The 27760-nt window shown below is 36.4% G+C and overlaps 1 protein-coding gene across 4 annotated transcripts in view; it reads right to left on the minus strand.

Moving 5' to 3' along the window:
- LOC145666940 (retinol dehydrogenase 14-like) overlaps positions 1-27760 on the minus strand; it is a 46136-nt gene that overhangs the window by 16944 nt on the left and 1432 nt on the right. Inside the window, exons 1-5 of one of the 4 annotated variants that reach the window (XM_081734556.1) lie at positions 26025-26200; positions 13916-14057; positions 10656-10825; positions 5505-5597; positions 3803-4039 (exon numbers count right to left, since the gene is read on the minus strand). In XM_081734556.1, the coding sequence (XP_081590682.1) occupies positions 3803-4039; positions 5505-5597; positions 10656-10812 (487 nt within the window). In that variant the 5' untranslated portion in view covers positions 10813-10825; positions 13916-14057; positions 26025-26200. Of the gene's footprint in view, positions 1-3802; positions 4040-5504; positions 5598-10655; positions 10826-13915; positions 14058-26024; positions 26201-27760 lie in introns of those variants that run through there. The other 3 variants (XM_081734555.1, XM_081734554.1, XM_081734557.1) reach the window with 3 other exon arrangements.

Raw genomic sequence — 27760 nt, forward strand, 5'->3', positions numbered from 1 at the left:
AATAAAATGTCTCCTAAACGAAGAGTGCAATTTAAGGCAAATTTTACACGAGAGTAAAAAATGTTTTTCTACCCGTTTCTTCGTTTATTGTACTTCCTTCTTGTCTGCCAGCCTTAATTCAGGCAACCCACAAAACTCATATATCAAGACGTATGTAACTTTGAGATACTTTAGTATGGATGTTATGCAACCAAAACGGCACTTGTAGTGTATTTGGTTACATAACTTATACTTGTTGGCAACCAATGCAATGCTAGTTTGAAAACCATTCCCATGGTCAACACAGAGCTTACAAGTACTTAAAGTTGTAAAGGAATGTTTTTAATAGTAGACTCCACGTTAGGAAAACAAAGATAGTACTTGAAGAAAATAATAAAAAGCCCAAAAAGCGAAAATTTCTGTTTTTTGTTAGTCACACATCGTTTCATGAAAAAACACCTCAAAAAGCTGCCTTTTTTCATCTCTAGTGAACGACTTTCTCCGCCAAGTGAACTTTGTGGTGGACAAACATCGAGTGCGAGAGTTTTCTCAGGGTTCTCCCGTTTCCTCCTAATTTCTTCATTCCACGATTTCATTCATTTCTCATTATAACAGTCTCCTTTAGCCTAGCCGGTATAATCGTGGGATCTAAAACTTGAAGTTTCATTTTATTTAACGACTTTCTATAGCAAGTTATGGCTGGATAGAATTCTTTATTATTAATTATATTTATTTAGTAACAATTGACAAGGAACATTTTTCAACTTAGTGTTACAATAGAGAAACACATATTTCTACCAGAAGATTACATGATTAGTCCATTATTCTACTACTACAACTCCATGTGAATGAAATAACCCTTCTCTATTCAAAAATGCTAGAATGATTATCATTATCTTCTTTATTAGTTCCAAGTACTGTGACCATTTTACACCTTGGTAAACATTTCCTGGGTAACACTTAAGAGCTCTAATCACTGCGAAATTAAAATACCCCTAATTTTACATTAATTATGTGATATCTTCAAATAGATAAAAGATCATCAAAATGTGGAACAAGAGCGCCATGGACAATATCATTTTACATGAAGTATTTTATCACGACTCACTTATCTGCTTTCGATTTCCAAGCCATTTAGAAACGCGAAATTAAATACCGATTTTCTAAATGGCTGGAAATTGAGAGCAGATAAGTGAGTCGTGATAACGGTACCTCATGTAAAATAATATTGTCTAACTCCACTCTCTTCGAGCTCTCGTTCCACTTTTCGATTATCTTTTATCTATTTGAAGAAATCACATAATTACTGTAAAATTAGCGGTATTTTAATTTTCGCCGTGATGAGGCCTCTTAAGGAAGCTTGTAAACTCTACATATGTATTTTTACAAGTCATTAACTAATATAAAGCACAAAGAATAAAACAACTAAAAAACTTATTTGTAAATGCTATTTGTAATCTGTAATAATTTTATAGTTTTATGTAAGTTGTATACAGCTCCTACTTCATTAATCTACAACCAGCACCTTCGTGAATATTACCCCTTTAAAATGGTTCAGTGATAGATTCTTAGCACAATGACTGTCAGCCATTTAGCGATGGAGAAGGAAGAAAAAACACAAATAACAAAATACAGTAGACTCTCGATTATCCGGCCTAGTTCCCAAACAGAAAAAGAAGAAACAAAAAGCTCCGTAATAAAATGAGCAACAATTTTCTTGAACGATCTACTTGACTGGTAACGCAATCATAAAAATGACTTTGCCAAGTAAAATAAGTCATCAATCAAGAACTTTTTAAAAAACTAAAAGCTGTAAGGTTTGAGTCTTTTACGCTTACCGTTTCACATTTGTGTAATTATTTATTAATGAACAGTGAAAGAAGATTAAAACATTTGTTGAAGAGTTGCGTCTACGTTTTATGTTAATATTTTGTTTATTTTAAAATTGTGAGTACATACATTGTAAATCATTTTATGTTTCCTACAATTGAGTTAGACACTGCGGCCAGTATTCAGCGAGAATTCGTTAATAGAACATTAGTCACGCTATTAGTTAGTGTCGCATTAGCTCCGTACTAAGGAGGATGTTATTGTTATTATTATTATTATTATTATTATTATTATTATTATTATTATTATTATTATTATTATTATTATTATTATTATTATTATTATTCAGAGTCTGCTTGGAGTTCAGCTAATAAGCTGGTTTGGGTGTAATTAACTAATATAATCCCAGTACCTCGAGTGAGAAAAATAAATGTGGCAATTACGGAAATCTAGATATGAACATACGTAGTCTGTAAAAATGAAAAATATTAGATACGAAATTCGAAATCTTTTCTTTGTAGTTTGACATCGTAACAACTTATAAATAGTTACGAAATTGAATAATAATTGAAGTATCATTTCTGAGGGATACAATTATGGGGAAATAAGTAGAAGTCAATTAATATTAGCGACAATAGAAGGATTATGTTGTAATTATAAGGGAAAATAATTTATTGATCAGCTTTGTGTTCCCTCAGAAAAGTGGAAATTTTCTACTCATCTCTTACTGTTCACTTTAAGAAACACTTCTGCTACTGTAAAGTACTCGGCTTAATAGCTGCTTCATAGTTTATTCAGCCAATGAGATGAAAGGAAAGAAAGAAAGACAGATAATTAATTGCTTTTACATTCTCATAATGTAAGTTTACTGTGGCTAAACCAGGATACCCTCTGCTCTAAATTAGTTAGTCACCTGTAGTTAGTTACCTTAGTCAACTATTACGCGCTTATCAGTTATTCTGAATACACTTCTGATAATCATACGTTAGTGAGTCACTTAGTTGGCGCTAATCATACGTCAAAACAACTGCGTAAGGCCCTGCAAATTTATCTTTAAAACTGTATAATATTTTTTTATTCAGTAATAAATAATTGGAACGCACAGTGGCTACACGTCATGGCAGTGCCGGCGATTGGACATTAAGAGTGGGGGGGCAAGACTTGACGGAAGGTTGTATAACTAGTAGGATACTATCTTTTTTTGTTAAAATACCATATATCGTATTTCATATTTTATCAAGTAAATTGACAAGACCAACGCAAGTAGGTACTAGCCCCTTGTACTCTTAAACAGAGGTTTAATTCTTTGCTCATGAACATCTTAAAATTCAAAGCGGCTGATTAATATATTGAATCCTTGTAAGAAGTGAAAGTATGCTGAAATTGTTGTGTTGCAATAGGTTAATTTTGGGGTTATTTTTCGTGGCAATTAAAACGCAATTTCTGTATCTTTCTTAACTCCACAGGAGGATAACCATCACATACTCACGCAACGGCGAATATTGTATGGCACCATTTTTTTCTATAAACCAGTAATACATACAAAAACTTTATATTTCCAAATGAAACTATATACATAAATGGGTTACATCAAAAAGTGAGGGGCAACGGCCCCCCTTTACCCCCGTAATCGCCGCCCATGCTTCGTGGCATACATTCATCAATTACTGTTCCCTAAGGAGTCAGAAAACATTCATAAGAACGATTTTGATTTTTTTTTTAAAGTGTATTTTTAATTATATGGGTGAGGCAAGGCGTGAGCAATATATAACTTCCACCTTTTCTCTTCTCCGGCCTCCCTTCTAACACATTAGATCGGATAGTCGGAAATCTACTGTACTAACATAACCATCATAAATTAACAATATATTGTAATTAAGAGAAAAACTCGTAAACGAGATACTTTCCTAAACAAAAATCTGTATGAGAGGTTATCGGCATTTTCTAGATTCAGTAAAAACATAAGAAATATTTTTGAAGAAAATAAACTTACCCAAAAGTAGATTTGTCAAAAGAAAAGGTCCAAATTGATTGACTTGCATTTGTAATTCCAGGCCATCATCTGTCTTTTTGTAGTTCAATCCAGCCACGGCTGCATTGTTCACTAAAACATCTAAAGACTTTTCTGTCTTCAAAATGTCTTCAGCAAAATGGCGGACAGATTGCAAAGAACTCAAATCTAACAGTTTCACCACAACATCCTCATTGCCTGTCTTCTGAACTATTTCACCTGCATTTCAAAATAATAAGAATATAAATCAGTGATGGGCAAATATGGTCCGCAGGCCAGATGCGGCACCCTGAAAGGTTATACCCGACCCGATTCCTAATGTGACGAATGAAAAAAAAAAGAATAGAGTTAGTTCGAAAGAGTTGTATTTAAAACAGACTAACAGATGATCAGTTAATTTCATTTCTAAAGAATCAGTGTTTCCCAGTTCAAACCGAACTGTGATTAACTCCAATCATTAATAAGACTTACCGGCTTAGTATTACAAGATTTTTTTTTAATTGTTAAGCAATTCTATTGGCTCGCCCAATACAGTTTCCTTTTTCTTTGGCCAACTCCTGAGAAAGTTTTCCTACCACTGATATAAATCTTAATGTTAGATAAATCTGATAAAAATCTCCTTATGTAGGACTGTCATATTTCTCCACTGTAAACACAAGACACGCATTGTCAAATAATAACAAGTAAGTATTTAATGTGCAGGTTTTCGGTAGGAAAATAATATAGGTATATTTAAAAATGAAATTCCTAGTAGAAGTTTCATGAAGTGAACATTGAGAAACTAGTTAAAATTTAACAAGATTGTAATTCACACAGTTGTAAAATATATTTATTTTACAATTTCAGAATATGGGGTCTACTATATAATGACTATAAATACTGTATAGTTTTTTTTTTTCCTACGAATGCCATCAAAGGTTGCATTCTATGGGCACTTTAGATGTATATCTTTTTTTTTTTTTTTTTTTTAATCTCACGCCTCCCACAACAGAATAACAATAGCGGCGCATATGAGTTAGGACCAACAAAAGTTGTCTTATGTCCAAAATCGACTCCTAATCATATAAAAGCTGATTCCATTGGTAACTACTAATTTTTACAAGCGAAGGCAAGCGAGTAACATAGAGGCTTAGGGTACCGGAGAGAAAATGTCTAGTTAGTGTGACAAAAATGTGTACGAGGTGCTAGATAGTTTGCGTTGTTTGTAACTGTGTCCCTTACGTTGAATAACATAATAACGGCACCCATATTAATTGTATTAATTCTATCTTATGAAATTAGTTAGATGTACGGCACCTGTATAATCCTTAAATACTACTCTTTCTTTGTGAATTAGTACATGTCACCAATAATTTTTACAACTAGTGCACTACATTAGTAATTTACACCAAAATAATAAATGAAAATGGACATAAAAGTGCCAACACCTAATAAGCATTATTTGAGAAAAAAATACTTGTTTTGTAAGTACTGGATATACAGCTTAAGCAATAACTAGATTTTGAGTTTTTACAAAATCAAAATATGACATTTACACGTCCTCGGATAATGTAGTCGTAAACTAATAACTTCAATGAAAGGCGTTGATTTTCTAATTGAGAGAGAGAGAGACAATTGTATTTTATTAAAACCATGAAAACAATAATACGTGGATATGACTAAATAAATAATAGAAGATACATACGTCGAGCCTCGTCAGCTCTTTTCATGCTTCTACACGCCAAGATCACTCTCGCTCCACGTCGAGCCAAATCCAATGCAGTGGCTTTTCCTATTCCTAAAAAATAAAATGTTTCTCTGTATGTAGCCTTTAAGATGGCTGTCTATTAAACAAATACCCTAACTCTATATAAAACTACATGAATTGACATAAAATAACAGGTACTTGCGATTGACGGGGAAAGTTGAAATTTGGCATAATTCTAGTTTTCAAGAACTAATCCACAGAAAAATTGCCAAAAGTGAATATTTTTAATTTTTAATGGAGTCTAAAGGAGGGATGAAGAAATTCTCCATGTTATTTAGATGAGCCTTTTTTTGGACCTATAATCTCATATTTTAGGTACTTGGAACTTTAATAAAAACTTCAAATTCGTATGCTTGAACCTTTTCATTGGTGTTACCTAAGCAAATCACCAAAACTAAAAATCTCAAACTGTAAAGTGGTTTTATGGGGAACTGAAAGATCTTTCCCATGTTATTTATATTGGACATCTTCCACACCCGAAAATGTTTGGGCACTTTCGGCAGGATTAGAATGATGAAATTTGACATGATTGTAGCCTTCCTGGACTAACCCACAGGAAAACTATCAAAAGGTAATATTTTTAGTTTTTAAGGAGTCTATAGGAGGATGAAGAAATTCCCATTTTATTTGAACAGGCGTTTTCTTGGAATACAAAAGCTTATATTTTAGATAGTTAAAATACGAAAAGAAACTTCAAATTTGGTAGAATTATGGGCTTAAGAGGTTCGAGGCTGTAAGCCAAGTAAAGTCGAGATCAGGGCAATCAAACTTAATGCAAAAGCCGATACATAACAAACGAGAGGCCGTAGGCCGAGTAAACGTAAGGGTCTGGGGGCGGAGTCTCCAGCTAGCCAAGTATTTTATATATAATGTGAAACGTGATTTTTAGGAAAAGCATAGTGCACATATATATCGATTAAAATATAGTTTCAATGAACACCACAATTAAAACCGTATAATATTTTAGTGAACAAATACTTATTATTCTTAAACATTATTATTATTATTATTATTATTATTATTATTATTATTATTATTATTATTATTATTATTATTATTATTATTATTATTATTATTATTATTATTATTATTAAACACATGTTTCAGTGAAATGTGGTTTTTGCCAAAATGAAATTCAAAAGTGAAAAGGCAAATCATGCTTTTTTCGTTTTTTTAAAAAGGTTTATAGTTCAATGTTACATAAACTTATGCTAATATTTTCCTCTCTCTCTCTCATTCTTTCTTTCATCCAGTGTTGGTTGATTAAGTCACTGAATCCAGGATTAAAAACTTTTATAGTTCTTGTGAAATTGATGGAAAATAAAATGTTTCGTCATTTTCTCTTCAGTCAATAACACCACCGATTGCTATTGTCTCTGCTGTCTGTATCGATGTATCTAATTGCTTGTCGTGCATATCGTACTTGAGAGCAGAATACTGTAATACAGATAACAGCACGGACAACTACCTTTTAATTAAAATAAGAATATTGTTTTCTTGTTAGATTAGAGAACAGTAGCACTATTTTGCTCTTACGTAATACAAGGAAATGTTTATTATTATTATCAGTAGTAGTAGGGTAATAATAATAATACACTGGAGGCCCTTCTACTCGATTTCAGCATCAATCATAAGCTCTTGGAGATTCTTCTCCTGTTAAAATTATTAATTTCAGAAAGCTAGAGAAAAGTACTTTATAGAAATGGTCTTAGAAAGTTTTATTATTATTATTATTATTATTATTATTATTATTATTATTATTATTATTATTATTATTATTATTATTATTATTATTATTATTATTATTATGCGCTCACAGAGAGGAAACGAAATGGCGCACGTGCCTGCCAGGCGATCGGGAGTTAGTCCGACCAATGACCTTCAGTAATTCAGGCATTTGCGCATATATAGCAATCATAGCTCGTCCAATGTCGAAGAGAAATGGAGGTATCGAAGCAGCTTGCTTGTGTGTGTTCGTTATATAACTTTAAAGTGTGCTTGTCAATTGTCGTATATACCGGGTACTGCCGTGAACGAATGCACCGTCATTCATTGATCCCAGAAATTCCGTTCAGGAGATGTAAGCCTTTCGGATGAACCTCACAGTGGACGACACATGTGTTACATGACGTGGCCTTGAAAGCAGCTATTGAGGAGGACAGTGGTCTAACGTATGATGAACTTGCAGAAAGGTTCCATGTTTCCGCTCAAAGAGTCAGACTACATCTGCATGGGATAGGAAAGTCATACAAATTAAGCCCCACACTTTGTCTGTAGCCAACAAGGAACAGCACGTAACAAGCTCTTTGTCCTTGCTCACTCGGCACCTGAACATGCCCATCTTTGATCCCAATCGTACGAGAGATTTGACACTCCCAATCGTACCAGATATTGGTTGTCGCCACGTAACCCTATTCCTCACATCTTAACACCACCTCTGCACCCACAAAAGTTTATGCTCTCTGTATAGTGGAGCTGTCGGCAAGTAGTGCATTACGAGCTCCTTCCACTTGGTCAGATCATCACTATGCATTGCGCCAGAAGGAGCCGGCATTGATGAATCGCGAGGGTGTGCTGTTCCTGCAAAACAATGCCAAGTCACATGTAGCAAAGAGGACCCGAGAGATCCTTCAGCAAGTTGGCTGGGAGACACTGTGACAGTCACCATATTCACCGGACCTTACGCCAACAGATTATCACTGTTTCATTTCCTCGACAACCACTTCCGGTTGAGATCCTTCGCAAATGAAGGAGACCTGCGGAACGCACTCACGGAATTCTTTGTATCCACGATCGGCGAGTTTTATCAACGGAGTATTGTGCAGCCGGAAGAACGTTGCCAAAATGTGGTGGATCCTGATGGAGATTACTTCGAAATCTAAAGGTATTGACCGCCATTGTATCACTCTTTGCTTATCACCGTTCTAGAACAACAAGAACTTTTTTCTTTTTGGTTACCTTGTATTTCTAGACTAAAAAACATTGAAACCCTATGAAAAATTACAAAATATTCATATTTATGCACTTACTCTTTGATGAAATATCAGAATTAGGTCAACATAGTGGTGTAACCAGCAAGTTGTTCTAAGGCAAGGATGGTTGTAGGATTATAATTTCAGGTAGGCCCTTCTCTCGCTTATATATATATATATACATAATATTTTCTTGGATAGTGACAGAAGGAAATTTTGGTAGATATTTTGGGATATGCAATATAAACTATTGGATAATTATAATTTGGATAATAAATCCAGAATAAGCGGATAAAGTAATTATCTAATTACCAGGGACGAATCCAGGACCGACTTCTGGGGGGGGGGGGCGATGGGTTGTCATACTGCTACTTTAAGGGCTCCAAACTTTTGGATGGTTTTATTTATATATATAAAATAAGAAAGTTTCCTTTTCTGAGGGGTGATCGCATCCCCTGGATCCGCCCCTGCTAATTACGAATCTAGCACCTTAAAAATAATTAGTACTAAATTTGAACAAAGCTTAGAAATAATTAATCTTTTTGGCGTTTATATTTTACAAAACTTACAGATACCTCCGAATATACCCAGTAAAGCCACTTCTATTTAAACGGAGAGAAGAGAAGGGAATTTACATACGAAAACGAAACCAAAAGTCTTCTTTCAGAGTAGAAAATATTAATAACCACCGTACTTACATACCATACATACGTACTACGAGTATACATTATTATTTTTTTTCAGTATGTTACCTTATTGAAAGGTCTCGATAGGCGTGAAGTTATCACCAGACATTGTTGGAAATGTACTAATAAACTATTCATTAGGAAACAACATTTGTGTATGGAAGTGCGTTTGCTTGATTTTACGTTTATATGGTATTAATGGCTTAAAACACCAACACTGTTATAAAATATTACAATTTAGTGATAAATTCTCAACTGTGTGAATCCAGTTAGGTAAGTAAGAGTAGCAAAGTGGATTATTAAATTCAGTTGTTTTAATTATTCTAACATATTGACGATTTTTTTTAAAATATTTTCTTTCTGTATAAATGTCCATCATTTGCAGTAATTTAGATCGCCTACCTCTTGTATGTTGGGTCCCTGGTTCGATACCCGGCCAAGTAAGTTTGTGATGGACACCGTATCTGTGGGTTTTCTCGCGGTACTCCAGTTTCCTCCCACACTCTCATTTCAACGATTATTCCATTATCATTCATTTGCCTTCAACATCCGTCTCTCTTAGCCTAAGAAGGGCATAAACGTGGGATATTAAACTGAAATATTTCATTTCATTTGCTGTAAGAAATAAACAATTTCAATACATCACAGAAGAAAAAAACATTTTGGGGACCAGGAATTATTTGGGGATCTGCCTCAATCCCTTCTCCCCGTAGCTACAACCTGGGTGTCACAAAATAGATTAACCCTGTAGTACAGTTGTGCCAATTTCTGAATGATTTTAGGGGGAAAAAAGCAAATTTTGTGGTTGAGTCACAAAACAGATTAACCCTGTAGTACAGTTGTGCCAATTTCTGAATGATTTTAGGGGAAAAAAGCAAATTTTGTGGAACCCGGGCCCCTCCCCCGGGATCGGCACCCATGACTGAAATCAAATCTTTAAGTTTTACGCCGTACGCTTATGTCGGCTAGGCTCAGGGAGACGATGATGATGAGAAATCAATGAAATGGTGGAATGGGCAGTGGGAGGAAACGGGAGAACCCCGAGAAAACCCACGCACATGGTGTTTGTCCACTACAAAGCTCAATTGGAGCCAACTGGGATCGAACCAAGGACCTCATGCACCAGAGGTGAGCGCTCTATCACCAAGCCACCGAGCCCATAATTGAGTATCGTTGATTAATAAAAACATGATTTTTTAAAAAAAAATATCGTAGTTGGAGTCCCGAACAACAGGATAGGAGGACTAATGACATAAAGCCCGGGACGTCTGTGAGCCCTAATCCCCGTTAAGTGATCAGCGAAAATGAATATTTTCATTTTAGGTTTATCTTGACAAGGAGTACTCTATAAAAAAGAATCCTGAAATTTAAAGTTGTAATGGCTTCTACTGCTGTTTTGTTACATTATTTCAATAATTAAAATGACTTACCAGTGTTAGCACCTGTGACAATAACAGTTTTACCATCCAGTCTTCTTTTACTTCTGCAAACACCACAGGTCAACTTTATGTAAACTTTTATTCCAAGAAGTAACAGGAAAAAGACAATTATAACGTAGGATAACACATCCCAAATTACACCAACCATGGTTGCAGACTACCTGTTAATTTTTTTTAAAAGAAAGATAAAAGAAAACGGTGGCATTAGTACTGTTAAAAAAAACTTAAACAATAACGTTTCGTACCTGAGTGATCCATACAGAGAAAGAGAATGTAAAACTGATCACTAATCAATTATTAACGCTGTGATGTTTACAAAGATTGAAATAAAATTCAGCATGTACATTTTTCCGTTTTAACATAGCATGAAAAAGAAAATTTACCGTGACTGGCAACAGTGGTTAGTATACAGTTCTTCTTACTGAAGTCCTGTAGCCGGGAAGGAGCTAGAGTGGACAGTGCCTGCTCCAAGTTATTTTTTGCCCCGACCTAAATTAATTTAAAACCAGATATAAAATTCTTGCAAGTTTATGAACCAAATTAAATTTAATCCAGCAGATTTTCTTCGTTTCTGCATAAAATAATATGTTTTCTTGCTAGATGCACCAAACGTCTTCCATTACTCTTTTCCAATTTGAAGTATTTTAAATCCAATTAATTAGCTTAGCATTTCTAATGGCAGCATCCAAAGCATGGGACAGACATATGAGGAGTGTATTTCCAAAACATGCTAAATCCAAAAATATCCGATTTTGAATTGAATATGGAAAAGTATACTTTGGAACCTCTTACGTTAAATTTTGTAATTATTTTTCGTCGAAACACATTATTTTTTGTAGTAAATTCTGCTTGAAATACCACCTGCCATAGTGTTTCAAAGTAAGAAGGAACAGTTTTTCGACATTTCTGAAGAATTCTACTAAATAGATTTAGCATGTTTTGGAAATACACTCCTCATATATGATCAATTTCAAGCGATATTCCTTTCTACGCTGCAAAAACGTACAAGTAAAAACGTAATCGAATGAACCTGATATCTAACAAACAATATTAGTCTTTATCCTTAATTTCTTTATTGCAATAGTACGCTTCCGTATTTCCTCACTTCGAATATTACCTAAGGAGAAACTCTCGCGATATCATAGTATCCAGACTCTGGGAGTAGGCCTATGCAGAAATACTCTGACCTGAAATTTCTTTACAAAATAGTTAATGGAAACTTGAGATCGAAAACATTACTTCAGAAACTATCCTTACGTGTCCCTCCCCGCATAACCCGGAACACCCACCTATTCCATCTTGCCCGCCCTAGGTTGGCAATTATAGTTTTTTTTTTTTTTTTTTTTTTTTTTTTTTTTTTTTTTTTTTAGAATACCGAACTGTTATAATCATTTAACAACTGATGTGGACATTTTTTGCGAGCTACCCGGTGTTTCAAAGAGCAATTACAAGAGTTTTGGAGAAATAATATTACTTTTGCACTATTTGTTGACATTGTTTTTGTAGTTTTGTTCTTTCTTTTTCCTGTTTGTTAACATTTTCCTGTGTAAAATAGAAAAAGTTATGCTATATCTGAGAATTTGTTCAATAAATAAATAATGTGCAATTTAGATTACAATCTTAATAATAATTTCCTTTCTAGTTTATTTTTCATTTTATGAAGAATTCCATTCAAATGAAATGAAAAATTACCGTAGTTTAGAAATACGCAAAAAAAAAAAAAAAAAAAAAAAAGTAGAAGTCTAGAAAGAAAAAGTATTTTACACTCACCCCCTCGTGCTCACTGGGGGTTAGGCGTAGTAATCTAGAGAGAAACAAAAAGAGAGGGGAGGATTTAACGACTTTTTCCCCGAATAGGAGGCATTTCATTTCATTTTCCATTTAGCGATTTTTGTGTGAAGTTTTCGGCAACACTGTAAGTCTTGTACGCTCGATCTTTCTTTCACATTACCAACTGCCGCACATTTATTTAGGTTTTGAACAATACACTCTTTAAGAATCATTTATTTGAGCAATAAAACATTTTGGGAGATAAAAAAGGTTCGAATAAATTTACTCAATCGAACGAATAATAATTGAATAGCTCACAATTACCAGAATAAATATCCAATATCAAATATGAATAATTTATAATACGATAAATGTGATTCGAAGTGTTTCTAGTGTGCGGTTCCAAAATAGGCTTGTGAAACACGGTTCGAATTCATCCTCTTCGTCAGGATGAAGCTTCTTATTTGTACTGGGGAAATAAATTACCTATCAACTTGAATTTTCCTTCTAAGGAAGAGTACGTTAAACAACTGAGATTGGAGTGCTATGGGGATATAAATGCAGTGGTACATGTTCATGTTTATGACGCCCCCCCCCCCGCAATTGTCTATCCATAGGTATTCTTCTATGAAAAAAATCTTTTCGATTAATTTTTACACCCCCTCAAACATATTTATATAGATTTTTACCCCCCCCAAATATTTCAATGACGCAGTTTGCGTCATAGCCTTCCTTGTGGGCGCCCCTGATAAATGAAATAACCAGGCTCTTCCAACAAACGCACTGTCTTCTGATATTTCTACTCCCTTGCCGTACATAAATTACGTCCCTGCATTATGAGCGCTTAGCGAATAGCTTAGGAGACTCAACCCATCAGCGACTTTTATGTAAAATATAATAGTACACAGAATAACAATAACCAATCATCTATCTTGCAAACTAACATATAACCTCTGTCTCAAAGAAGAAAAAGAAGCGTTTTCATTGAACAAATACAAAATATAGTCTCAGAACCAATAAAATAATAAATCAAACCACTACAACTAAATAATTTATTCCCTCTAAAGTGAAAGCAGGAGCGTCATTATTAGAAACAGAAGGAAAAGCACACAACAATTTGCATGTATATTGTTCACTTAATACCTCCCAGTTTGTAGTTCCTTGAAGTGATCACACTGGCTTTTAATATACTGTGACGTCTGAAGCTCTTCCGAAATCAATACCACGGAACAGGATACTTTGAAGTTCAAGTGGCAAAAGCAAAAGCAAGTGCTTTTGTCTTAGTGCGTGCTAAACACTTTCGTTTAATTTCATTCCCTCGTTAAGTTTGTGAACAAAATATTATCAATTACTATTGATTCGTTGCTTAATTTTTCATACAATCATAAAATGTCAGAAAGCAAAAAATGTGTAGCGAAAAGTTTCAATTCATTTTTATTAGAAAATATAGTAGATATAGAGTAAATTAAAAAGGTACTCACGCGTGATATAAACTATATCCGACAGTTTTGAAGAATTATTCATGTATTGGTAGTTGCTTCACCCACCTTAAAAATAGCTACAGAACCAACTGATAACGCGGTTCTATAGGGTTTTGTTTATATTGGCACCACAGACTCATGACTGTCGAAGGGAGGGAATAAGATATAATAGGAATCAATAGATTTCTACATTACTTTGGAGGGGAGAGATGTTAATATATTTCGTTATCAGATATTGTCTAAAAGATATCTTGTTAATGAGAACTTTAATACAAGCACGGACAACCAAGATATTCACAGGCTCTGCACAAATTTGGGGTGAGGTCAGATTTACATTCAAGTTGCACCACCCGATCGTGACGTAATGTCACGTAGTATTAGTCCCATTTGCACACAACTTTATTGATTAAAAAAACAGTGATAGTGATTTACTTACGCTACAAAACATAAGTACCTGAGCGAGCGTCAGTGAGCGCCGGAAGTTAGAAGCCCCAGAGTGCTCATTTTATTTCACCTTTTTCACAATTCACAGAAAACACCCCTTTATAGCCGATATGCTGCCATGATAATACCACGTGACATTGCGTCACGATCGGATGGTGCAACTTCAATGTAAATTTAACCTCACCCACGCATTTGACTACCCCCTAAATTTTCCTCCGGGAAGCTGGCTTGTAGCCAGAACACAGACAGGAGGTAGGAACCGAGATAATTTTTGTACAGAAAAAACTTGAGTTCACGTTATTATTTATAGTTTCTCAATTCATGAACACTATTATTATAAAAGGCATTTGTATCGCAGAGTTTCATATTTCTCAACTTACTCTCAGGCACATAAGCTAAGATAGCTACTGCATATATATATATATATATATATATAGTGGTGTATCCAGGATATGATAAAGGGACGGGCTAAACCATAGTTTGCCGCTTTATCCACTGTACAGCAGGATTGAAGCCCATTTTAAACAGTGAAAACAACCATTAACCCTTTGGGGATCACATGGTACAATTTGTACCATACGGGGTGTTTCATGGTACATTGCGTTATAACTCTCCTATTTGAGCTTTTTCGTACGTTTTTTTTTTTTTTTTTTTTTTTTCAAATCAAGAGGCATTGTAGAAGACATTACGTATGGTTTCACACCTTCCTGCGTCGAGACATAGGAGGTGATGACGTCATAAGTCTAAAATTTATTTTTTCGTGTAATACTTTTTGGGGGGGTTATGTAAAGTATTTTTGGCGGGCTTATTTTTGCACGTAGAAGATTTAAATTTTGCACAAACATGCAGTCCACCGAGTAGTATTTACCAGATTTTTTTTCAGATTTCTACATTAAAACAGGGGGAGATCCAGAGGGTCAAAAAGTTGAAAAAAGGGATATTTTTACCCAAAAACCCCGTTTTTCCTCATTTTCCAGTCTTAGATACATGATGGAGACAAGTGAATGGTACCGCCCGAAAGGCAGTTCTATTCTGAAGAGAATGATGTGCGACACATGGCCCTAGGGTAATTAGGGAAGTGTCAGGGAATTTTTAACAAAATACACTTCTGTATAGGGGAATTTTGGACATTTTCTGTATTATTTTTTGTGGGCTTATTTTTGCACCTAGAAAATTGAAATTGTGCACAAACATTCAGTCCATCGAGTAGTATCTACCAGATTTTTTCTTCAGATTTCTGCGTTAAAACAGGGGGGGTACAGAGGGGCTAAACGTTGAAAAAGGGAAATTTTACCAAAAAATCCCTTTCACGGGATTTTCCCGCCTTAGATATACGATGGGGACAAGTGAGTGGTACTGCCTGAAAGGCAGTTTTATCCTGAAGAGAATGATGGGCGAAACATGACCCTAGGGTAATTAGGGATGTCTCAGGGAATGTTTAAAAATTTCCCTCTGTATACGGGAATATGGGACATTGTCGGTATATTTTTTTTTGGCGGGCTTACTTTTGCACCTGAAAATTGGAATTGTGCATAAACATTCAGTCCATCGAGTAGTATCTACCAGATTTTTTCTTCAGATTTCTGCGTTAAAACAGGGGGAGATCCAGAGGGTCAAAAACTTGAAAAAAGGGATATTTTTACCCAAAAATCCCGTTTTCCATCATTTTCCCGCCTTAGATACATAATGGAGACACGTGAGTCATACCGCCTGAAAGGCAGTTCTAAGCTGAAGAGAATGATGGACGAAACATGGTCCTAGGGTAATTAGGGAAGTGTCAGGGAATTTTTAACAAAATACACTTCTGTATAGGGGAATTTTGGACATTTTCGGTATTATTTTTTGTGGGCTTATTTTTGCACCTAGAAGATTGAAATTGTGCACAAACATTCAGTCCATAGAGTAGTATCTACCAGATTTTTTCTTCAGATTTCTGCGTTAAAACAGGGGGGGTACAGAGGGGCTAAACGTTGAAAAAGGGAAATTTTACCAAAAAATCCCTTTCACGGGATTTTCCCGCCTTAGATATATGATGGGGACAAGTGAGTGGTACTGCCTGAAAGGCAGTTCTATTCTGAAGAGAATGATGTGCGACACATGGCTCTAGGGTAATTAGGGAAGTGTCAGGGAATTTTTAACAAAATACACTTCTGTATAGGGGAATTTTGGACATTTTCGGTATTATTTTTTGTGGGCTTATTTTTGCACCTAGAAGATTGAAATTGTGCACAAACATTCAGTCCATCGAGTAGTATCTACCAGATTTTTTCTTCAGATTTCTGCGTTAAAACAGGGGGAGATCCAGAGGGTCAAAAACTTGAAAAAAGGGATATTTTTACCCAAAAATCCAGTTTTCCCTCATTTTCCCGCCTTAGATACATAATGGAGACACGTGAGTCATACCGCCTGAAAGGCAGTTCTAAGCTGAAGAGAATGATGGACGAAACATGACCCTAGGGTAATTAGGGATGTCTCAGGATTTTTTTACCTGAGATCATGGTGTTTTACGGTAATTTGGGGCATGGTGGGAATTCCTGATAAAATTTCTCCCGCCCTTGGTATTCAAGATAGAAACTTGAAATTTGGCACACACATTCAGTATACCAAGTACTATTTATCAGATTTTTTTTTATATGGCTACGTTCACACAGGGCCGCTCCAGAGGTTCCCAAAGTACGAGAAAAAAATTTCCCTCCGAAATTTTCCCTTTGACATCATTTTTCCCGCTCGTGGTATATGGTATGAGCATGCAAGTGGTATCATTTGAAAGCCAGCTCCATTCTGAAGAGAATGAGGTATGAACCTTGATCCTAGGATAAATAGTGACGATGCAGTAGCTGCTTGACTGTAAGTCTAAAAAAATAGCCCAAAAAACCAGGTGCCGGAAAGGGTTAAAAGAGGGGCTTTAGCCCATATAGCTCCCTTGGATCCGCGCCTGCATATATATATATATACATATATATATATATATATATATATATATATATATATATATATATATATATATATATATATATGTGTGTGTGTGTGTGTGTGTGTGTGTGTGTGTGTGTGTGTGTATTATATTATTTTACTCCGTCTTTTCGCCTGTATTTTTGATTATTTGCTTCCACCTTCTTGAGTGCCAATCAACATCCTGGGAAGAAACAAAGCGAGAACTATAAACGTCCATTTTTGGACAGAATATTCCCTTTCCATGAAAGCTAGAAATAGGAAATAAGGGAAGTAGAAGGGAATTCAATTTTTATTAGAGTATCTCACGAGCTCCTACAGTTCGGAAGGTGAAACTCAACATACAATCTTCTCTTTAAATAAATAAATAAAAGCAACGTCTGTTAATAAAGGAGGAAAGGGAGGCAATTTCTGTAATACTAAAATTTCCTATTATTTATTAAGATAAAAGATGAGATCTCGTTACCAGCCTGTCTTCATCATATGCCTTCTACCAAGCAGCATTCCAGGCAAGGGAACTAAATTTTAAACGTAAGCATTTGAGGGAACTCTCACTTTTTGCATTATTATTATCCATGTTCTCTTAAAAATACTTCACTGATAAAGAAATTTAGAACGCAATTTGTCGAAAAGGTCTCATTTTTTTACACACGTTAAAAGTCAATCATAATCTTACACTATGCACTTATTATTATTATTATTATTATTATTATTATTATTATTATTATTATTATTATTATTATTATTATAAGTCTCTTAATAGTAATTTATTGATCATACAAATCACACGCGTCACATGGCTTGATTTATATAAAATACAAATTAATTTTGTAAATCCAGTAGAAACTCGGCGAAAAGGATGGAACTTCAGGACTTTAGATTTCTAGGCTTTCGGCGTCTATGGCCATTTAGCCCGGCGAAGGAAAAGGAAGGAAGAAACAATTCGGAAATGAAGGAAGCGGCTTGGGACCTATAAGTTAGATACCACCCCGACATTCGCTTGGTGTGAATGACAAAACCCAGGAAAACCTTATTCAGGGTGACTAGCCTGGGAAGGCGTTTTACACTTTTTCGACCGAGTGCCCCCATCGGGAATCGAACCCGGGGCCGCTCGCACCGAGGGACCACAAAACTCGGCGATACCTTAAGTAGAAATCAGTAAAGACCACATGATTAAAATTCGAGTTGATGTCAAAGAAAACAGAAAAAATAATCCCCATATAAATCAGTGGCTTTACAAACAAAGAGAAGATAGAACTGAACACCATTAAAAACGTGCCACCGGTACTTTTTTTTTTTTTTTAGCTCTCCCCAATGGGCTAGTGGCTAGCGTATGAGTCTTCGGTGGACATGGTCGCAAATTTCATTCCTAGTGGGTGAGAGAAATTTGAATTGATTGCGTAGGTTAGGATTCCATTTTAAACTATAGAGCCACGTTTCATATAGCTTTGAAGATGAAAAGGGACGAAGAACTTGAACAACAGAATGCTACTTTCTAAAATGTATTATTGTATTGAGTTGCACACAAAAAGAAAAAAAGAAAGAAAAGCAAAGAAAAAAGATTGGAGCAATGTAACGAAAACCCTTAAGAGAGAACGTACAAGTACCTGTACACTTACTCACCAAACGTCCGAAGACTCAGTAAGCACTAGAGGAGAATTCAGCTCTAAATAAAGCTTTTTAATATGCAGACTGTGTTTACCTAAACTTCATACAATTCACATCATGTGTATTCTTTTAACACAAAAGAAGAATATCTCGTTAAAATTCATATGATATGTTCAGTTTCGTTATTGTTAGATTTAGTTTTTGCTCTGATATCTGATACTTAGACATTTCCCAATGAAAGTTCCCAACATTCGAGTTCAAGGTTAGAGAGCGCATGAGTAGACGAAGAAAATTCAGTTCTTCGCAAATTGCCTTATACAATTCCAAAACTATGTTGTATTCAGTTTTGAATGAAAATTATATCCAACTAACTCTCTATATAAGGTCACATTGTCATACGTACATAAAATATGCCATACGTACAACAAATTTAATATTTTAACTCAAACATATATCTTAATTCATCAGAGAACACATAATTATCTTTTTTCTGTTTTTTGGACACCTAAGATTTATTTGAAAGGAAGGCATGAGTGATCAGATTATTTTTAAAGAATACTTTAGGCACAGTCAGAGGCAACCTCAAGGCGAGGTCATCTATTTGATCCTGTAGCTTTTTAGTCTATGTCCCATTGTGTTCCTTCCTTCAAAGCACAAAATCAATCACGTTTTCTCGTAAGCCTTATATCTGGAGAAATACATATAGTGTAGCCAACCCAAAGTATCATTTAACTCAGTATGAAGTGCTTATTTCGTAGAAAATACGAAAATTCGATTTATGGACTGTTCTAAAATTGTGTGGCCCCTGATCCAAAAACTAATTATTGGCCAAGAATACAATCTTTTGATCCATTTTTTTGGATCATTCCTAAAATTATTTCCTGTCCAGTGTAAAATTAATTATTGACCAAGATTGCAATCATTAGATTCATTTTTTCCTTAAAATTCTTGTTAATTCAGAGTTCTCCCATTGTTTTTCCATCAATTCTTCTACGCATGACCATTCATTTCTGTTCATGTGATCCGTGTTCTTTGGCCTGAAGCGCGTAACGGTGAGTCGTTAAAATACGGTAAATACTTCATTCATTTTCATTTTCCCCATCCTAAATTTAGCATCACGTACTTTTCGTATATGACCTTGTGACAATACCGTTGTTGATTGTCGCTAACCTACAGGCGATAGATGATAAATGCAAGGGAATTAGCAGTGGCGTATTTAGAATTTTGTTTCGAATGGGGCTATGTTTAATAACAGATGAATAAACATTTACATTTTTCCTGCCGACAAATTTTAAATGAAGTTCATTTTCCTTCCTTGAATTTTGTATAATGCCACTTCCAGGTATGAAGAATGACAGCATCTAGTGAGGGTGGGGAGAGGCCAAAAATAACCGAAAGGTAAAATAATATCTAAATTCGCAGGGGGAGGCATGAAATTCGGTGACGGCACATTTTAGAAAAATAAGTAACCTTCGAATAAATTAAATACAGACCCGCGATAAGAAAAAGAAATGTGTCATTTAAAGGAAAAGGAGAAATTTGAATTAAATAATCAAAGAATAAAACATTTATTAAGAATTGAAGGATATTAATATTATTATAGTATATTTTATTAAACAACATACAAGATTTTGTTCTTATATAATTTTTCAACACTTATTTAATAACTTCATATTTTTTAAAACTGTTCCTTGTGAACAGTATGATGATTAGTGCCTGTACTTCATACTTCCTTAGTTTTGGTGTCCCTGACGACTTGAATCACAACTAAGAATTGTCGAAAGTATGATAGGGGAAACGAAAGAAAATAACAAATAAGAAAAAGAAACAAAAGAGTAGAATGCACGAAAGAAAGAAAAAAGAACGCAGTTCTTACATGAATTGAAATTTGACAGATACAGTTGAGCTGATTTTAGTTTAGCGTACCTTTCAGCAGCAAGGCTATATGAGACGTGGACCTAATGATTAACGTGGATTCCGAACCACATGAGGTTACGGCGGGATTCGAACCCGGGTCTCCCACGCTAAAGGTGCGTACGCTAACCGCTTAGCCACGAGGGATCTCTTGACAAATACAGTATTATTTTTCAACAAAGAGCATTAAAAAATGAAAGTCAATGAAATTCCTAGAAACGGTGAGAAGGATTATTGTTGTACGTGGAATACGAGAAACTATCAAATTTGTTTCAAGGAGGTTTGAGCCCGACTGTCCCCTGAATACGCCAATAGCAATGAGTATGAAGGAATTGGCAGAACGAGAGTAAAAGGGTAACAGGACAAAGCTCATGGAAACCGTGTTGTTCCCTACTAACCCACATGATCTGGAATCCCACTATTGACCCTATACATAGGTTTAGAATATTTCTGTTATTGTCAAACGAAGCACTTTCATGAGAGATTTATTTTCACTCTTTCTATCTGTATAATGTACCTAACATGTACAAGATCCATTTTTACCATTCGTATTTCAATTGTGCTGGATGTAGGCTATTAGTAATATCATAATAGTCCGGAAAGTAACACAGGGCTTAGACCCAAATATTACAAATGAAATATATACAGTGCCTTGGCGTAATCATCCAATATTCAAGTGTACGGGTACTATAAATTAAGATTACCGTACGTAAGTAGCAAGGGCGCCGATCCTGGGGGGACCCTACTGTAGTTGGGACAAGACTTCTCTTAAAAACTGATATGTGCCCTATCCAAATATCCATCTTTCATAACTCTGCGGTACTCCCTCAACAATTTTTATAGAGCTACAGTAGTTGATGAGTACTTCAAATTACATGCCCGTTACTCAATCTCCCTCTATAAAAATTGTTGCGTGAGTACGTTAGGATTCTCAAACTAGCGTACATATTAGTTCCTAAGTGAAGTCTTGACCGACTACGGTAGGTCCCATAATTTTGGAGCTATGGACCTTTAAAGTTCATTTTTTTATGTTTTCGGTAGCCTATAACTCTGAAAGGAAGCATTTGTGCACCTAGGTTGGTCTATACTTTTTGTCTTATCTCTGTGTCAGGAATCACCTCCCGACTGTTGTCGGTGTTGTTTTATAACACCCTGCCAATAGGCTTCAATAGGCTTTAAGAAATTAACAGAATTGAATATATACGTCATCTCTGTTTTTAGTTGATTGATTTACGTAAATTAGCAATTAGTATTTAAGTTTCTTTTGAAATGAAATGGAAATTTTAATGTTTTCATTTTACTAATTACTTGTTCAAATATATTTAAGTGCGTCTTACTTAATAAAAATTAGATTTTTGTTATATACCGTACATACGTACAGGATCCGGCAAAAGACCTCTCATATTTGGAGAGGACGCTGTGTGAGTTGTGGTAGGGATACGTTGACGGAGGGGTATCTATCGATAGCAGTACACGTGCCATTTTCAGTAATCGCAATGGCGCGGCACAGTGAGCATCGTGCGTTTGTTGTGGAGGAGTATATTTCTAATGGTGGTTTGTGATTACCACTGAGCGGGCATTTCGCATTCGATTCTGACTTGGACGACGTGATTCTGTTCCAGATAGAAAAACTATTCAAGTAATGGTATTAAACTTTAGAGCAATACCGGTACGTTCTGCACCGAGAAAAGATTGCCTGGTCAACCTCAGACCGTAACAACGCTGGAAAATGTGGCGCGTGTGGTAGCGCCATCCACCAATCTCCAAAGCGTTCAGAACTTAAACAGGTCGGTCAGGCGATTTTTTTTCTTAAAACAGAACCTGTTGCTCTAGAGTTTGATACCCTAACTTGAATAATTTTTCTATCCAGAACAGAATCATGTCAGCCAAATCCGAACTGAGTGCGAAAGGCCCGCTGAGTATAATCACAGAACCACCATTACCAATTCTCCACAACAATGCTCACTGTGCCACGCCACTACGACTACTGAAAATGATAGGTATACCGCTATCGATCGATGCCTTCTCCGCCGCCGTATTCCCACCACAACTCACACAGCGCCATCTCCAAATACTGGAGACCTTTTTGCCGGACCCTCATTTAATAATGAAATTTAATTCAAGTAATATTAAATGTATAATGTAATGAAAATTCATTGAAAAACTGGGAACATTGAACTGGGCTTGAAAAGAAATCAAATCATCTATATACTAAAATGCAAGAAAAGTGTATATGTTCCGACAATGATCGGGGCCGTGGTGGCTCAGTGGCAGAGCGTTCACCTCTGGTGCTTGGGGTCCCGGGTTCAAACCCGACCAAGTGACATTTATGGTGGACAAACACCGTGTGCGTGGGTTTTCTCGGGATTCTCCTGTTTCCTTCCACTTTCTTCATTCCACCGTTTCATTCATCCCTCATCATCACTGCCTCCATGCCGACCAGATGCCGCGGTCGGATTGCCGGCGCCGGCATCTTTCCGCGCGTTTTTCGACCGCGACGAATAGTTGTCTTGCTGAGCAGTCGGCAAACAACCGTAAAGACACAGTAAATGTGCCGGTGCCGCCGTCGAAAAGAAGCCGGCATAACGAGTCGGCAGAGGGTCGGAAAGAGGCCTTTCCGACTGTTTTGCCGACTTTGTTGGTCGGCAATAGTCGGCAAAGGCCATTATTTTATGATTTTCGATTTCGACCGCTTGCCACCTCGGGAAAAGGTCGGCAACTTTGATCAAGTATATCGTCGAGCCGCCGCGGACGGTTGCCGGCTGCCTCGTCATGATGGGATATATATATATATATATATATATATATATATATATATATATATATATATTTGATCTAGGAATTAATTCGTGCGGGTGGACAAGAGATGGCGCAACGAACGGAGCGTCCCACAGTTCCGTGTATCCACACATGTGTTGCAAACCCCTGTCATCGCGTATCGTTCGTAGTATAGGGCAGTGGATTAAAGCGTCAACAACACCAGTTTGTAGTTAAGTGAACATGGCGCAATTTGTGCCTGATAAAGTGTTTTTGCGGGGTGTCCTGCTGCATTACTTTAACATGCAGAAAAGTGCAACTGAAAGTCATCGTATTTTGGTGGAAGTGTATGGTGACCATGCTCTAGCTGAGCGAACGTGTCAGAAGTGGTTTGCACGGTTTAGAAGTGGTGATTTCGGCTTGGCAGACCAAGAGCGAGCTGGACAGCCAAAAAAATTTCAAGACGAAGAATTGACAGCATTGCTCGAGCAGGATTCGTGTCAAACGCAGGAACAACTTGCAGCAGCATTAGGCGTTGATCAAACAACAGTCTCCAAACGCTTGAAAGCCATGGGCATGATTCAAAAGATGTCACATTGGGTTCCACATGAATTGAAAGACCGAGACGTTGAAAGACGAAAAACCATTTGCGAATTGCTGCTTCAACGACAGAGCAGAAAGGGGTTTCTGCATCGAATTATTACGGGTGATGAGAAGTGGATCCATTACGAGAACCCTAAACGAAAAAAGGCCTGGGTGAAACCAGGTGAACCAGGTCCATCACAACCAAAACGAGATATTCACTGTGCAAAGGTTATGCTGTGCATATGGTGGGATATGAAAGGTGTGGTGTACTATGAGCTGCTGCAACCGGGTGAAACTATGAATGGAGAACGTTATCGACGACAATTAATGCGTTTGAAGCAAGCTCTGGCCAGAACACGACCAGAATGGGAGAACAGACATGATAAACTTATTGTTCAACATGATAACGCTCGCCCACATGTCGCAAAACCGGTCAAAACCTATTTAGAAAATGTCGGATGGGAAGTTTTACCCCACCCGCCGTATTCACCAGACGTTGCTCCTTCGGACTACTACTTGTTCGATTGCATGAACAACGATTTGATTGGACAGCGGTTTACTTCTTCAGAAGATATCGAAACATGGGTCTCTGACTGGATCGCTTCCAAGGATGAGGACTTCTTTCGCCACGGAATTCGTACATTGCCTGACGGATGGGCGAAAGTGGTGGCTAGCGATGGACAATATTTTTCTTAAGGTATTTATGTATTTTGTGTTTGTACTACAGCTTCAATGTGTGCGTACCAACCGCACGAATTAATTCCTAGACCAAATATATATATATACATTTGTCTATAGCAATTCACTCCATTTAAGAGTCTTCCTGTTCTTTACTTGTCTTCGTAAAGGGACTTACACAGATATAGTGAGAAGTGGGGAGGAAATTTACGATCATATTAGAACTGTGCGCTGTGCAAATGGCGCAGGTACAACTAGTACATGTAATTAAAGTTTCGGTGCATTTGAAACAAAGCAGAAAATTAGCCCTGATGTAAACACGTATAAATGGTCTAAACCAAAGGCGGTTACATACTCAACATCATTGACTGGATTTCTTTAAAAGCCAACCAGAAGATCCGCCGTGGACTCTTTCTTAGACAGTTATTAGCGATGAGAAGTAACCGTGGAATAAAGCTCACTGAGATACATGTAATTTTCTATACTTTTTTCCCTTTCTTATCTCAAAGAGAAAATGATATCGATCACTGCAGATCAATGATAGGAGGTCCTCCTGACAACTAATAGAATAGTACAAAACTTTAACATTGATAAAATCGTTGTCATAATCATAGTGGCGGCACTTAAGGGAAGTTACATCACTAAGAATTTAAGCTTTATCGCTACACAAGCTAAGAGAACGAAGTTTCACACAGCTTCACAGAACTTTATATAAGAATCAGTAATTAGGTGAGCTTTCTTTTGGTCCTTAGCTTCTTAAAAAAAAAAAAAAAAAAAAAAAAAAAAAAAAAAAAAAAAAAACTGAAATTTCTATTGATGTGACCTCCCCCCAAAGAGACGCCAGTACATAGTCCTAAACGAAATAAATTCGTTACAATCTTACCAGAAACAGAAAGTCTGCCTACATTACTATGATCAATGTACTAGTTTCAAATTGCAATGAACCTCGCTGAGTGCTTGTAAAGATTTCATTGATTTGATAATTTCTTCTCTTCACACGTGGATCGATGTATAAACGATACCATTATCTCCCGTAAAAATCTCATAAGAGACAGTCGCTGACTAGTGAACGGTATATCATAATATTTAGCTAAAATAAAAGCCAGTAAAGTTGCAAGTAAAATTACTCTAAAATGACTATTTAAATTATCTTTAGAAATTATTTACTCACGTTGGCAAGTGAATTCCAATTGATCTGGCACTCACTGTCACAAGAAACAAAAGAAGTAACTACAGAAACGTTATCACTCAGATAATGTAACTTCTCTGATTACGTTTGTGTCTTATCATCTTCAGAAATACCTTTTGAGCATCACCTGTCTCTCTTGAATTGTGCTGCGTTGTAAGTGACAACACAGAAAGCGCGACTCTTGATGTAATGGGACGAATCCTATTTATAACTACACCAACATAGAGTGGTAATCAAAGTGGGAGGTAAAACACAAGTATACTATACAGCTTATAAAGCTTTTAAAAAAAGGCGATTTGGACTCATGGTGGTACAGCGGTATAACGCTCAACTCTGGTTTCAAGGATCTCTGGTTCGATACCTGCCCTATCCAGTGGTGAATCAAGCTCGGGGTCGGAGGGGCCTAGGCCCCCAGTGTTTCGAGTGACAAAAATAATTTAAGCTATTATTTATATATTATTGAAAGTTTATAATAAACTCATGATATACATATCATAGTCTGGGTTTTGGCTGTTGCCCCCCCCCCCCTGCAGTTTTACCCTCTAAATCCGCCACTGCCTATCCAGCTTGTGGGTGGCAAACTCATTTTCCTTTATTTTCTTTTCCTGCTAATTCTTCCATCACGATTCGTTTGCACATGATATTCTTCTCTTCTTTAACCTTCAAAGCATGTAAACTGTAAACACAACAAGCAGATACACACCACTTTTTAGACTTATGTCTAGAAGTATGGGCAATCTTAAAGAACGGCCATATCGTCTGTCCGTTCTTCGATCTGTCGACAGGTATTACAAAACACATGATATTAGACAGCAAGAAACAATTTCTTGATATGGATTCTCTTTTATTCTTCTATATTAACCGAAAGTCGTAGAAATTTTTGAAAAGAAATGCTTCAGATTAATGTCCCACTATTATACCCGTTAGGCTAAGGGATACGATGATTAAAGCAAGCGAATGATGCAATGGCGTATTTAGGGGGGTGGCTTCCGGGCTTAAACACCCCCGAAATCTTGCTTAGTATAGTAAAGTAAATGAAATATCTTGCAGAATTTTCACATTTCCAGGCAAAGCCCCCCCCCCCCGAAAGTTAGCAAAGCCCCTCCCGATACAAAATCGTAAATACGCCACTGGAATGATGGAAGAATTGGTAGAATGATAAAGTGGAGGAAATGGGAGTACTCCGAGAAAACTCACGGACACGATGTTGTCCACCTTAAACTTACACGGCCGGGGATCGAACCAGGGTTCCCACGCACCAAAGGTAATCATATTGTGCCACCGTGCCCCTTACTAGAAATCTATTATCACGTCCAGCGCCGGATTAAGGGGGGCTAAGAGGGGCTGTATCCCCCGGGCCTCCAGGTGGACGGAGGCCTCCACTGTGATCAAAATCTCAGCTGGCTGTCTAAAAAGAATCATACAAAATACAATCATCATCAAAAGATAAAATATGACCAAAAATATGAAACATATTCCCTTAAATTTCCTACTGTATTTTCACAAAAGTGTATTAGGCGAAGTGAGCAGGGGCCACATGTTTGCGCAGGGAAAGCTTCAAAGTCGAAAATACAGTCCACTTTTCTTCGTTTTTCTCTTATTTCTTTTTCTTTCTTTCTTTCTTTTTTTCTTTTTCTTTTTTTTTAATTTAATGTCCCACGAGTATGCACTGAGGCTAAAGCTGAGTTGTCACTTTACAAGAATCTTATAGCTGTCAT

Source organism: Thermobia domestica, chromosome 12 (genome assembly GCF_964235325.1).
Source record: "Thermobia domestica chromosome 12, izTheDome1.hap1.1, whole genome shotgun sequence".
Classification (NCBI taxonomy): Eukaryota; Metazoa; Arthropoda; class Insecta; order Zygentoma; family Lepismatidae; genus Thermobia; species Thermobia domestica.